Below are 13,247 nucleotides of genomic sequence, written 5' to 3'. Positions count from 1 at the left end.
GGGTGGTGCCGGGGAGGGGACAGGTGTCATTTCTGAGGGGAAGAGGGGGAGGAGAAGGCCTTGGCCCACCATCCTCCCACTGTACCCTTGGGCACATCCCACCCCGGGGCTCTCTTTTGGTGACACCAACAAATCGTTAGGACAAAAGGCCCTCAGGAGTTGGTCTGAAGCTTTGGGACAAGTCGGAGCCTTTTGGCGCTCAGCGTCGGCCATTTCCCCACAACATGGCAGAAGTTGGCTGCCCGTCCCATGGAGAAGAGCTGGGAGCTGCTTTACCTTTCCCACCTTGCTGGAGAGGTGGCAAACTGTCTTTTCTCGTCTGCACATCCTCACCAGGGACTTGTCTCGAGGTCTTGAGGAGAGCCCTGGGTGGGTGTTTGGGCACACACTCCATCACAAACCTGGAAAGAAGGAGAAGACACCCATATGACCCATGGCACCACCAGCACTTGCCACTTGCTGCGGCCACTTGCCCGCAGGCAGAGTTTGGCATTGCCATGAAGGCCATTGACTTCCCAAGTCTACCACATCCCATCCCCAAGGACGGGCCTGGGAAATGGAGTCGCCCAGCAAAGAAGTCCAGGCCACCACGGGAAGAAATGTCACCCAAATTCCTCTGTCTTTCCCCTCAGAGCTGCCTTATGGGAGTGACTGCGGCCTTGGGACATCATCAAGAGTCGCCGCCTGGTGTCCCCAGGACACCCGCAGCGGCACAAGGAAGAGATGCTACCTTGGGCGTTGGCATCAAAGAGCGGCTACAGCCGCCAACGTACTCACTTGGGAAAGAGGATGACACGGCCAGAGAAGCTCAGTGAGGCCACGGGTACCACTGGGGACACAATCATGTCCAGCAGATGGGGGACCTGCAATGGAGGAACACAAAGATTCAGGACATCCTCAACGTAGTTGAAGCACTGCACACTGGAGGATGCCAAAGACAGCAGGACATCCTCAATGTGGTTGAGGGTCTCAGTGTTAGAGGAGGCCAAAGATGGCAGGACATCCCTCAACGTGGTTAAAGCACCCCACATTGGAAGAGGCCAAAAATGGTGGGACATCCCCCACATGGCTGAGGCACTCAAGTGTCGGAGGAGCTTGAGGCAGCAAGTGTTGGCAGGACCGTAACTCTCACCTGGACCGAGTGGCTGAATGTGTCCTGAGGGACCCCACACAAGCAGTGCCAGAACACTGCCGTGGGACCGCACGCACCACAGAGAAACCAAAATGCTTACCTTGAAGACAACCTTCTCCAAGTTCTCCTTCCCAGACAGCCTCTCCAGGAAGCTGCGGTAGAATTTCACGCGCACTTTCGTGCCTTCGATGAGGAGCACCCCCACCTCCCTCAGGATGAGGGCCACATTCTCCCCCTTCCCCAGGCAGTGCGAGAGGAGGGTCGTGGTGCCTTGGATGCAGTCCACCACTTTCTGCCGGGACACGGCGGCTGCCACGGCCACCTTGGAGTACTTGAGGGGCTCCAGCTCCTTGTTGCCTGGAAGAACCACAGGAGAAGGATGGAGACGCTCACCCGGTGGCCCGTGTCCTACAGCTTGTGTGTCACAATCATTGCATTGCCCCAAAAAAACTCAAACCCACTCAATTATTGGACTTTGGAGTTGCTTCAGAGAAGATGACCGTGCAGTCAGCCATCTTACCGGGCAGGTAGTCCTTGTTGTCCATCAGGTTGTGGACAACAGCAAGGTTCCTGGCCAGGTGGAACACCGGCTTCTGGATAGTCACGGTTTCATCTCCGACCTGGACGCGTTCGAGGACAGTACCGAAGGAGCCAAGGGTGGGAATTCGGACGCCCTGCAAGTGGACGAGAAGGGTGGGAGGGTGAGGACTGGCTAGAGGGAAGATCTGGAGGTGACCTCCCCCGTCCAGGGATGGTGCTTGAGGCTGGATCCTGCCCTCTCCCACCGTTTGGAGGCACGAGCTGGGCGGTGGGGAGAACTTTGGGGAGGAGATGTTGAGTCCTTCCCCTCCTCAGGAGAAAAAAACAGCACTGGAGTTTGGGCAGAACCAGGATGAGGCCATCCCGGGGGGGTCTCCAGCGACCTGGATCAGCCCTACCAGACGTGACACCAACATTGCACAGGCCCCGTTTGGCCGTCAGTGGGGACTTTTGGGGTGAGATTCCTGTTTTCTGAGGAGTTGAAGGGTGAGAGCAGGCCACGCCCCAGGGGGATCCCACCACCCCTCATGGTGCATGAGGAGGACGCGGGTGTTGCACCACCTTGTGGAGCAGGAGTTGGTCTTGAATGTAGCCAGCCACTGCATCCCAGACGGCCGTTCGCTCTGAAAAAACAAAGAACCACCAGGTCAGGCCCCATCTCCACCAGCTCTCAGGTCCACCCCAAACATCTCCCCCTTGAGCCGCGACGCGGTGGCACACGCCAAGTGTCATGGCTGGCTCCGAAATGGTGACAAGCCCTTGAGTCTTGGCTGCCGGAGAGGTGGCTGCGGTTGGCCGTACCTTCAGCGGTGACGCTGGACATAGCGAAGGTGTGCTCCATCCCATCCCAGAAGTCCATCTTGGTCCGCCTCACGCTGGCAGGTCGGTTCTTGGTGGCGACAGCCATGTTAGAGGTCATCTTATGGACGTTCCTCCAAAGTGTGGGACCCACCACCCGGTGGGCCCTTTTATACCCCCTGAGTGGGTGTGCCACGCACCTCTTGTGACATCAGGGTGACAGGTTCATCGCTGATTGACTGACCGTGGTGACACGGCAACCGCCAACCTCTGGTGGGGTGGCCATTAGCAGGGAGAGCTTCAAGCAGCTCAGGATGCTCCAAGCCCCGTCCAACCTGACCTCGGACCTTCCAGTCATGAACACACAGACTGGTTTGGCTTGGAGGGGACATTTGAAGGTCCATCTCGTCCAACCTCCCCTGTCTTCGGCAGGGGCATATTCCAGTAGAGCAGGTTACTCAACGCCCCATCCAACCGGACCTTGGATACATCCACTCAGACCCACAGAACGGTTTGCATTGGTTGAGTTGGATTTTTGGGTGGTTTGGGTTCCAACAGACCAGGTTGGTCCCAGCCCTGTCCAATCTGACCTTGAACCCCTCCAATCAGACTCATAGAAGGTTTGGGTTGGTTGAGTTGGATTTTTGGGCTGGAAGGTTTGGGAACCAGTAGAGAAGGTTGGTCCCAGTCTCATCCAGCCTTACGTTGGACACTTCCAGTCATAGACCCACAGAACGGTTTGTGTTGAAGGGGACCTTGGAAGGTCCATCCAGTCCAACCTCCCCATCATCGGCTGGGACACCTTCCAGTAGACCAGGTTGGTCCCAGCCCCATCCAACCTGACCTTGAACACCTCCAACCGGACCCAAAGAACAGTTTGGATTGGATTTCTGGGTGGTTTGGGATCCAGTAGACGGGGTTGGTTGCAGCCCCATCCAACCTGACCTCAGACACTTCCAGTCATGGACCCAAAGACTGGTTTGGGTGGGAGGGGACCTTGGAAGGTCCATCCTGTCAAACCCCCCAATCACTGCAGTGGCCGAGAATAAAAGTAGTGCCACGAGTGGGGCGGGTGCTGCTGCGTTATTGTATCTCATCCTATTGTATTATTTTATCTCTTTGGTTTATTTTGTTTTTTCCTCTTGAGCTGTTGAGCAGAGATGGTTCTCATGCTCTCTTCCCATCTCGGGGGGGTCGTTGGGCTGCGGCGTGGGGCTGCAGAGCCCGGGAGGAGAGGACAACCCCGAAGAAAAGGTCCCCTTGCCGCCCTCCACCAGCAGCGGTGGGATGGGTGCAGGGACCCTCCTGCCATCGGCTTATCCCGTCCCCTGCGGGAGCCTTTTTCTGCAGCAAACCGACCCAAACCGACAACGGCACGTTGGTGCTTCTTGCTAAATGGGGAGGGGGGAGAAAAACAAATCTATCAGTTTGCTCTGTAAGAATGGAAGCGGAGCATCCCCAAACAGGGCTAAAATCAGGCGGCTTTTACAGGATGGGGTTTTGCAAAGCTGCTGGTGCCAGTGCCCCATGGTGACGGTCAGAGGGGGAAGAAACTGGTTGAGCCCTTAAAAAGAGGAAAAGAAAAAGGCTCGGAGGAAGGGAAAGGTGCAGTGCCGGGGTTTCCTTGCTGCTGTTCCTCCGGGATGCCCGTGCGCGTCCCCTCCACGCTGCCCTCCGGGCAGGACCGTGCTCGCTGCTCCGGCTCTGCCTCCCTGCAGGGGAAAGGTCCCGGCGCAGGAGAGTCCCCATCTCTCCCTCCTTCCCAAAAGAAACTTTAATTACCGGAGAGGTACATTATTACGCCCGTGACCCACAGTGGCTGTGGGGCTGGGGGGCTGTGGTACCAGCCCTATTGCTGCCCTACCCTTAAAATGGAATTATACACTTCTAATATAGGACAATTTGGTTTTCTTTTTTCCATTTTGTTTTCCTCCCTGTAAAAGGAGGGAGCGGGGCTGAGCTTCACTCCCTCCTGGCAGGGACCGGGAGAAATGAGAAAATCAGGATCTAATTTCTCATTTTTCAAAAAGTCTCCATCTGACTTTCAGAAGCTTGAGACACTGGCGTTTTTATAATTTCAGTATGTTATACAGCAGAAGGCCAACACTTTTGTTAGATTCATGAAAAAGTTAAGAGCCCCTGGGAGATAGCCTCCCAGCCTGCAGTTCCTAGACACATCCAGGCTTACTACAACTGTAATTGAGAGCTGGAAATCTTTTTGCTGCTTTATCCACTGCACTTTGGCTTGTGCTCAGTAGCACTCCAGTGTCATATGCAAATCTATAGCCTGGGATGAGCCAGTGACTTGGAATCCACCATGACGCAAGCTACAGCAAAGACACACAGATATGCACAGTGAACATTGTACCTCTGAGTGGCTGCCAAACCTAGTATGCTAAGGGAATTAAGGCAGAATCTTACTATTGACAACTAAGCATTGCTTCAATCTTGCAAATGATGCTTTTTTTTTCTCTTTTTTAACCTTCTTGCTTTAACTGACATATCTTGATATCTGTAGAAACCCGATTTCTTTCCCAGAAAGAAAGAAAATAGGACTCTGGACAATTAGAACATCTTCCTACTAATAGTAGAGGATGAACAGGACAACCTGCTTACACTATATCCTTCAAGCCACTTCCCACTGCTTAGGTTCATCTTGTATACTAATTGAGACCAGGCTCGCTCTTAATTTATTTTTTAAAAAGCCATCTCCTTATACAAAACATGTATTAAGCAAGAGTCTGCAATTTACCTTGGGCTGGTCACATCATGGGTATTATGGAACAACTTCTGTATCTTGTTGCTAGAAACAACTCCCACTTTCACCAGGTAGGAATAGGCTTCCACGTGAAAAGCCCAGAAGTGCTTCCCTTTGGCAATCCCAGTGTCGTCAATGATGTAATCCAGGATTGTGTAGCATCCGGCCTGCATGCGCTCAGACCCCAGCAGTAGAGGAAATCCAGCCCTACTTTCCACAGAGGTTCTTCCTGGGTTCAGCAGGAGATGTTCACTGTTGTACCCGCATTTGTCATCAAAAAGAAAACTGAGAACTGAAAAACAGCATCCCAAAAAATTTTCTCTTAGTTAAGTATTTCTGTGCTTATAAACTATATTTTAAGTCATGCTGGCACTAGAATTCCTCGCTTTTAAAGGCTACCAGGAACATTACGCAAGCTAACACAGTCTCAGTATGCTGCCTACTTAACCTGTTTGTTAGCAGTGCTTTTAAACATTTATACAACCGGTAACTGTGTAGTAGAAGTCTGGGAGCTACTGGAAACCACCTACAGCTCTTACCACCACCAGCAGCTCGTGGACATAAGAAAACCCAATACCTGGGGCTGGAGGCGTACGCAAGATAACTTCTCGGCTCCAAGGGCTAGAGATGGATCCTTTATATCCTCGAACTCTGAAGGCATAGCTGCTGTCGTCATCGAGATCAGATATTACTTTGCTCTTGCTGCAAACTTCGATCTCCTGCCACGTTGTACTCTCCTCTTCTCTATGAAGCTTATGATACTCAAGAACATAGATATCAGCTGAGTCTGTCTTCCCAGGGCATTCCCAACTGATCAGAGCTTTGTTGTACATTTTGCTCTCTCTTCATTGATTTCTGGTATTTCTAGACCTGGAATGACAGAGATTCAGGAGAAAAAAACCTCAAATGTAGATACATGTTGTTTTAGAATTAAACACAGAAGCCCTTTGTTGAGTGGCTACAGCACTGGGGGGACAGTGGGGGGGGGAGATCTGACTCAGTCAAAGAGTGCAGATGAGGATGGGTCTGTTCATGCACTTAAATCCTTTCTGGTTTTACTTTGAAAGTTGTATTATTTATTTTTGCTGGCAACTAAAAAACCATATAAAAACCTATTCTTTTCTGTCATGCAATCACGACAAAAAGCTGCTAGGAAGACCTAGTATTACTTAACTACAATATTTTGGAAGCCAATGTAAACTGGTTCTGAATGCCATGGCATCTTAGCTTCTTTATCAAAGCTGAAGCTAGCATTGCTGCCAGGTAACGCCTTGTGAATCACAGAGGCAGAAGGGACAATGCAAGTCACAAGATTGAGTTCTGCAACTGCAGCCCTGCACAAGTTTTGCCTCTTTCCAGAGAAGCCCTTAAAGCTGTAACTCAAGAAAGACGTGATGCTCTCATAATTTACCATTGGAATGGAAGGACAAGTCACCAAGGATCTCTTCTTGCTTGGCTATGTCCATCACAAAGTCCTCGAAAGTAGTTTCAGCTGCTGGCTTGAAGCTCTTCAGGATTCAGTAGCTTTTTGGATTCTGAAAGCACAGAAGCAGAGGGATGGCAGAAGAGGGAAAAAGGAATTCACATGGGTGCATTCCTTAGAGCAAAACCGCTAGGTTTTGCTTTAAAAAAAGTTCTCTTTTCAGGTACTTACTCATGTGTCCCAGAAACTTGTCTCTCTAGACAGAATTAAAATGCAAAATTTAAAGGCCTTTTGTACATCAGTGTAAAGATAACTAACAGGGAATCTTTTGGTTGGCAGAGCATTTTAACAATTTGGGGCATTACATTCAAAGAACAAAATAGGTGTGAAGCGCTAATGGAGCACAACTATTCAGATCAAAGAGTTTAAAGCCAGAAGAGACCTGTTAGATTAACTTGCAAATACCCGATGCAATCTCTGAGCAAAGGACTGTATCAGTGAGCTGAATGGGTTACCCTTCCACTGCAGTCCTACTGAAGAAGGCTAGGCGTTGGCGCAGGACAGAGCCCCTCCTCTGGGCTGTTTTTTAACGCACACTGTAATATAGGAATTTCTACTGAATGGTACCGGGACCGCCTCTGAGGCTCTGCAACACAAAGTACTTGCATTCAGTACTTTCCTAGCAGGTGTCCAAAGAATATGACTGACCAGACATCCCTGGAACAGTACCTGTACCTCGAACGGAAGATAATTAATAAGATACCTGACGTGAAGTTGTTTTGCTGTTTGAACAAAACAAGATGGATCGGTTTCTTTAAGCAGTTCTTGAGCAAGTCCTACAAGGCCATTATTTTCCAGGAGCCCTTGAGATTCTTCTGCTTGTGTTTGCAATTTTTCCAGCCTTAAATTCTTAGAAGCTTCAATTGCCCTAAGAGCTGCGGATTTCTTCTCTTCCAGGACATGAGATAATTTCTCAAAACTCTGAGATGCTTCTTCTTTAGCTCTTTCACTGTTGCACTAGGAGGGAACAAAAGACATTTTAGACGGATCCCACAGCACTGTGGCTGTGTACAGAAACGTACTTAGGGTTGTTCAAGAGATCAGAGCAAACTAGTCATCTGTTTGACTGACAAGACTAACGAGCTTTGTTATGCTCTTCAACACTGAAAATGCAATCAGCACTGCACCCAAGCTAGTAAGCGTCTCCTATGTTAACACAGAGAGGAAAGAGCAGGAAATTATTCCTCCGATTATGTATTGAGTTATGCATAGCGTTTGTCTAAATAGTTCATGGAAAAGCACTGTAAAAGCAAGTCAGCGTCTGAAGTCTTCATGCCCAAGACCTAGGTGCTCTTCCACCTTCCCCAGTCACCCTGAACTGGGAGTCCAGCCCAGTTTCTCCCCTATGCCCTGTAGTGCCACCTCTGATGAGTGCCCTGGATAAAAGGAACTATGAAGCACAAAGGCCATCTGCAGTGTGATAAGCTCAGCGCTGTTTGTTCACCAAACCTAGAAACTCGCATTGTTACATTGTTTTACAAAAAGGCAATTGCTGAACCTGCTGTTGCAAGATAGCCCGCATCCTGTGAGCGAGCAAGGCTAAAACTGCAAAGGTCAGGTTATGCAAACAAAGTAGGATGTGAAAAAGACTTGGAGGAGGGGAGGGGGGCTCATGAAGACGAAGAGTACATGATGTGAGGAAGACATGAATCTGTCATCCCTGCAACAACCAGGAGGAAAAGGAAAGCAGAAAACGACCCCCTAGCAACAAGTCGTGTCGTGCAGATGCAGAGTACCCCTCTACCGGAAAAAGAAGAGTATAAAACCAGGGACTTTCGGGAAACGGGTGCGAGCCGTCGGCGGAGTGAGACTCCCGGGCCGCCCAGCGCTGTTTTGCTTGCTGCCGCTTGCTAATAAATACTTCAGTCTTAATTGGCTCCGTCTCCTTGCATCAATTTGTGGGACTAACCCATAACAAACCTGAAATTAATTACAGCTTGTTGGGAGTGTCGAGATGCTCGGTGGGGGCTCGGGGGTGGGTGGTGGGGGGAGAAGCGGTGCCCTGACACCCACCTCTTGCTTTTCCCCTCTCCTCCCCAAGACTGCACAGCACAAGATGAGGGAAATGCTCCAGCAGGTGAAGCAGCAGGAGCAGAAACACGCTCCGGGAGCCCCGGCCTCGCAGCACAGCAAGGGAGGCTCCCGCCGTGCCGCCCAGCACCGCCCGATGAATGTAACCCCGCCGCCGGACATCCCCCCCTCCCAAATCCTCCTCCCCCACCCCCAGCAGGTCAGGGGAGCAAACCAAAGACCCCCCCAAACACACAGCCCCCCATTCCCCACGGCGCTGCGAGGATGCACAGCCGAGGGGTACGGGGAGGGCTCTCTCCATCCCACAGCCTCCCCCTTCCTCCTCCCTCGCCTCCCGACGCTATCCCTTTAGTTGGACTAACGTGGGCAGGTTTGGGTACCTCAGCACCTCGCGCTTGTGTCTCCCTTTTAGAAATTTTGTGTGCCTTGTAAACCTGAGAGTTGGAGATCTTTTTTTAATTAATTTTCTAATAAAAAAGGAACCGAGTTGGAAAAGCGATGGGGATAGGCAGCACTCTGGTCATTCTCTCCGGGGCGTTGTGGAGGAAGGCTGCCAGTCTTCCTCCCAGTGTACTTTTCCCCGTTGGCTCCAGACTGCTGCTGGGGCTGAGCTCTGAGCCGCCAGAGCGGTTCTCAGCAGACGGTCACTCGGCGCAGACAATGAGGCCCTGAATAGCCCTTCCTGTGCTCTTGATGGCTCCGGACGGCTCTGCTCCTCTGCTGCTTCTAAGGTGGGGCTGCCCCAGTGCCCTCACTCAGGAGCCTTTTGTCTGTGCAGGTCTCACTTGTGACAGGGTGTGGGGGTGTTGCCAAACTAACTGCTGTGTTGCGATGTGTGAGTGGATGTTCCCGCCCGTGTCAGTGCCAGAGCTCTTCCGTAGGCTCTTCTGCTAGCGGAGAGCCAGGGGCCGCTCCTTCGGGAGAGAGCTTGTTTAAAAAGAGAAAAAAAAAAAAGGGGGGGGGGGGGGGGGAAGTGGGAAAAGAAAAAAGAGGAAAAAGATAAAAAAAGGGGAAAAAAGTAAAAAAAGAGAAAAATTAAAACGGGGGAAAAGGGAGAAACAGAGAAAAAGGTGGGGAAAGAAAATAAAGGGAAAAAGAACAAAGGGGAAAAACAGGAAAAAAGTAAAAAAAGAGAAAAAGTAAAACGGGGGGCACGGGAAACAGAAAAAAGTGGGAAAAAGCAAAAAACAAAAAGGGAAAAAGAAAAAAGGGGAAAAAGAGAAAAAAGGGGGAAGAAGTGAAAAAAGAGAAAAATAAAAATGGGGGGGAAAGGGGAAACAGAGAAAAATGGGGGAAAAGGAAAAAAAAATCGGAAAAAAAAGGGGAAAAAGAGAAAAAAGGAGGGGGGAGCGAAAAAGAAAAGGGAGAAAGAAGAAAAAGGGCAAAAGAAAAAATAAACCCACATATTAAAAAAGAAAGGTAGAAAGGAAAAAAAACAAACAAACAAACCAAGGAAGGAAAGTGGGAACATCCCCCGGGCAGGAGGAGGGACAGGAGCCGGGGGAGGGGGGAGGGGGGGGGAGGTGGGGGGAGGTGGCGGTGCCAGCGCCGGCCCCGGGGGCTGCGACACCACGTTTTTGTCCTCTACTGCAAAGTGTTCTGTGAAAAACAACCAACCAAATCCCACCCAACGACAACATCAACAAACAAAGAGAAATCTCTCCAGCTCACAAGAGCCTGAGCTCGCTCTCTGCTGCTTTCATTCCAGTGTCTCGGGCGGGTCACGGCCGGGCTGAGATTGGGGGTGGTGGTGGTGGGAGTTTGCCCCATGGCTGTGATGGGGGGAGAAGGGGTGGGTGGGGAGTGGGGGATGTGCTGTGGGGTTTTTTTTGGGGTGGTGGTGGTGGTTTTTTTGCCAGGTGTCGCTTTACCCAGTGGCTCGGGGAGTGTGACGAAACGGGAAAAAGGGCTTCACTGAGAGGTTCAAATTAACAATTTCTTTGGACTTCGCTCACGGGTCCAATACGTCACTATTGCAAGTTCTGTGTGTGCGATGGCGATTACACTATTGCAATTTAAAAGAAATTAGCGGGATCCGCTATTGCGAGCTACAAATGCCCCCGACAAGTAGCAACACAAACCACAAGGGCGCTAGATATTAATGCCTTAGAAGAGTGCACCAGTCACAAACTCAATCGCATGCCCTATACCGTACGGATGTTTCTTAGTCACTTACCCTCTCTCTCTCAGGTGAGGTCGCTCCATCCCGGGGAAGTTACCCTGTAGAGCGTCCTGGATGGGGGGGGAACGGATCTCCTAGGGGCCAGCTGTATCCTTGGAGGATTCCCCATTTGTCTCCCCAGACCCTGCGGTTTATATTTCCTGACTCGGTGAGGGTGCAGGATTATGCCTGAGTGGATTACACTGTCTGGGATATTTCCCTCTGGTGGGGCGATAGCGAAGTCTCTGTTGCCAATTTGTGATGTCCGGCACTCAACGTCACAGGAGGAGTGGTGGGATGGGACTCGGGGCATTTTGTTTGTTAAGGGCCATTTGGTTTTGGTTGTTCTGTGCCATCTTGAGATAAGCCCGGGCTGAGCTGTTCTGCAGCTCCCCCCAAGTTCTCTCTGCACAGCCAAGGCACGGCGGAGATGGAGCTGAGTGGGATGGCAGCTCCCTGCCTCTCACCTCTTGTGCTCTGAAACCGGCTTGGCTGGCTGCTCCCACACAGTGTGTTACTGACTTGCCCAGCAGGTAAAGAACCCAGATTTGGGACGCCACTGGGGTGTCCGTTAGGGGTCCTGGGCGGCCCTTATGGGGTCCTGGGGGGGACTCTTGCAGGCCAGAGGGAGTCTGGGGCAGCCCTTCAAGGATCTGGGGGTCCCCTCTGGTGCCTCTGGGGAGGGTTTTGTGGCTGGAGAGGGCCCAGCTGGTTTCAAGAGGTGCTTCCTCCCTTTCTCCAGCCCACACAGCTACCCCGACACCCCCACCCCCCAGGTTGGTGGGTGCCAGCAGTGCCAGCCTGTCCCACTGGGTCGGGCACTGAGGGGGGCACAGCCCCAGCCGCAGGATGGGAGGAGGAACCACAGCACCAGGGATAGAGACCAACATTTTATTTCTTTAACATTTCCCATGGGGGGCACCCCAGGGTTGTGCGGATGCACCGCAGCTGGTGCCATGAGGGACTCCAACATCCCCCCCACAGCTCACCTGGCTCCGCGCGTGATGCTTTTGATGGGGCTCAGCGCGGTCTCTTCTGTGCTACGGACCAAGCGGCTCCAGGTAGGCGACTGCTGCACCGCACTGTGCCACAGCGTGGGGTGGTGTGCTGCGGCCGGGGGCTGGGAGCTGCTCCCATCTCACCCAGCTCCCGGGGTCCTGCAGAGGGACTGGAAGAAGCCAAAGCAAGGGACGACGGACGCGAGAGCCCACCCAGAGGAGCAGAGCGGTGAGTGTCCCTGGCACCGAGCACCATGCAAACAGCCCACACCCCACGGCAGCCCTGAGCCGGGGCTGTGCCGGGGGCTGCCGGCCGCTCACTCCGTCCCCTCCCTCAGCAGCTTCTTGACTAGCAGATGAAGGATAGGAGCTCAAGTCGATGCAGGAGAAGCAGGGAGTGTGGGGGAGACCCCCAGATCCTGCCCCAGACCCTCAGCCCGTGCCCTGCCTGCGCTGGGCAGCCCTGCCCGCCTGCTGAGGAGGGGGTGCTGCCCGCGGGCTCCAGCAGAGGAGACGGGGTGCAGCGGGCTCTCTTCTCTCTCCTCCTCTGCAGGGCAACCGAGGAGGCAGCACCGGGCCCCACGGGACCCACAGGGCTCCCTGCCAACCATATACCATCTGAGCAGAGATGCCTCTCTCTACCCCCTGTCCCTCCCAAGCCCCCAGGTCCCCCTGCCCTCCTCTGCCGCCTATAGGTCCTATCAGTGGGGACAGCTCCTTCTGGTCCAGGCACCCCCCGGGCTCCTGGGCCCCCCGAGGGCCACCGCAAGAGCCCCTGCAGCCTGTGCTCGCTGGCCAACTCAGAGGACTGCAGCAGCCTGTTGAGGAGCAGCTCCTCTTCCCAGAGCTCCCTCTACCACTTCCTGGAGCCCTGGCCCAGTGCAGCAACAGAGCCAGTGGTGCTCACACACTCAGGACAACCCCGCTCTCCCATGGCTGCTGGTGGGGCAGTGGGGAAACTGGGGCTGGTCCTCAGCCAGGAGTCTCCACAGGAGCTGCCAGCAGGGACCGAGAAAGAGTGGGTTCCCCGGCAGGGGATGGACAGGACACAGAGGCCCATGGATGAGCACCTGTCCCCCGGAAAGCCCCCAGCCATGGACATGGACAAGGTGGAGCCGGTGCGGGAGATCACCTGCGCTTACCAGGCCTTGAAGGCAAAGACGGAGGAGTCCTGCAAGACCACGGGCAGGGAGTGTGGCCAGGCAGACCCAGGGCTGTGCAGGGCAGGAAGGTGCCCACGGCAGGGCTGCGCCTGGCTGTGGGGCTACCTGAAGGGCTGGTGGAGATGCCACTAGCCGTGTCTGCTTCTGCCAGCCCTGCAAGTGGTGACAGCGCCAGGCCCAGAA

The 13,247-nt window shown here is 53.0% G+C and overlaps 1 protein-coding gene across 1 annotated transcript in view; it reads right to left on the bottom strand.

Moving 5' to 3' along the window:
- The window catches only part of LOC309684814 (E3 ubiquitin-protein ligase TRIM36-like), a gene marked incomplete at both ends in the record, with an annotated part of 46,907 nt that extends 34,388 nt beyond the window's left edge, over nt 1–12,519 (bottom strand). The window contains one exon of the mRNA XM_082500673.1: nt 12,490–12,519. Within this exon, the coding sequence (XP_082356799.1) occupies nt 12,490–12,519 (30 nt within the window). The remainder of the gene's footprint in view (nt 1–12,489) is intronic.
- Nucleotides 12,520–13,247: the final 728 nt, after the last annotated feature.

This window comes from Vanellus vanellus (genome assembly GCF_965231255.1).
Source record: "Vanellus vanellus genome assembly, contig: HAP1_SCAFFOLD_44, whole genome shotgun sequence".
Lineage (NCBI taxonomy): Eukaryota > Metazoa > Chordata > Aves > Charadriiformes > Charadriidae > Vanellus > Vanellus vanellus.
This window is presented reverse-complemented; position numbering and strand designations above follow the sequence as displayed.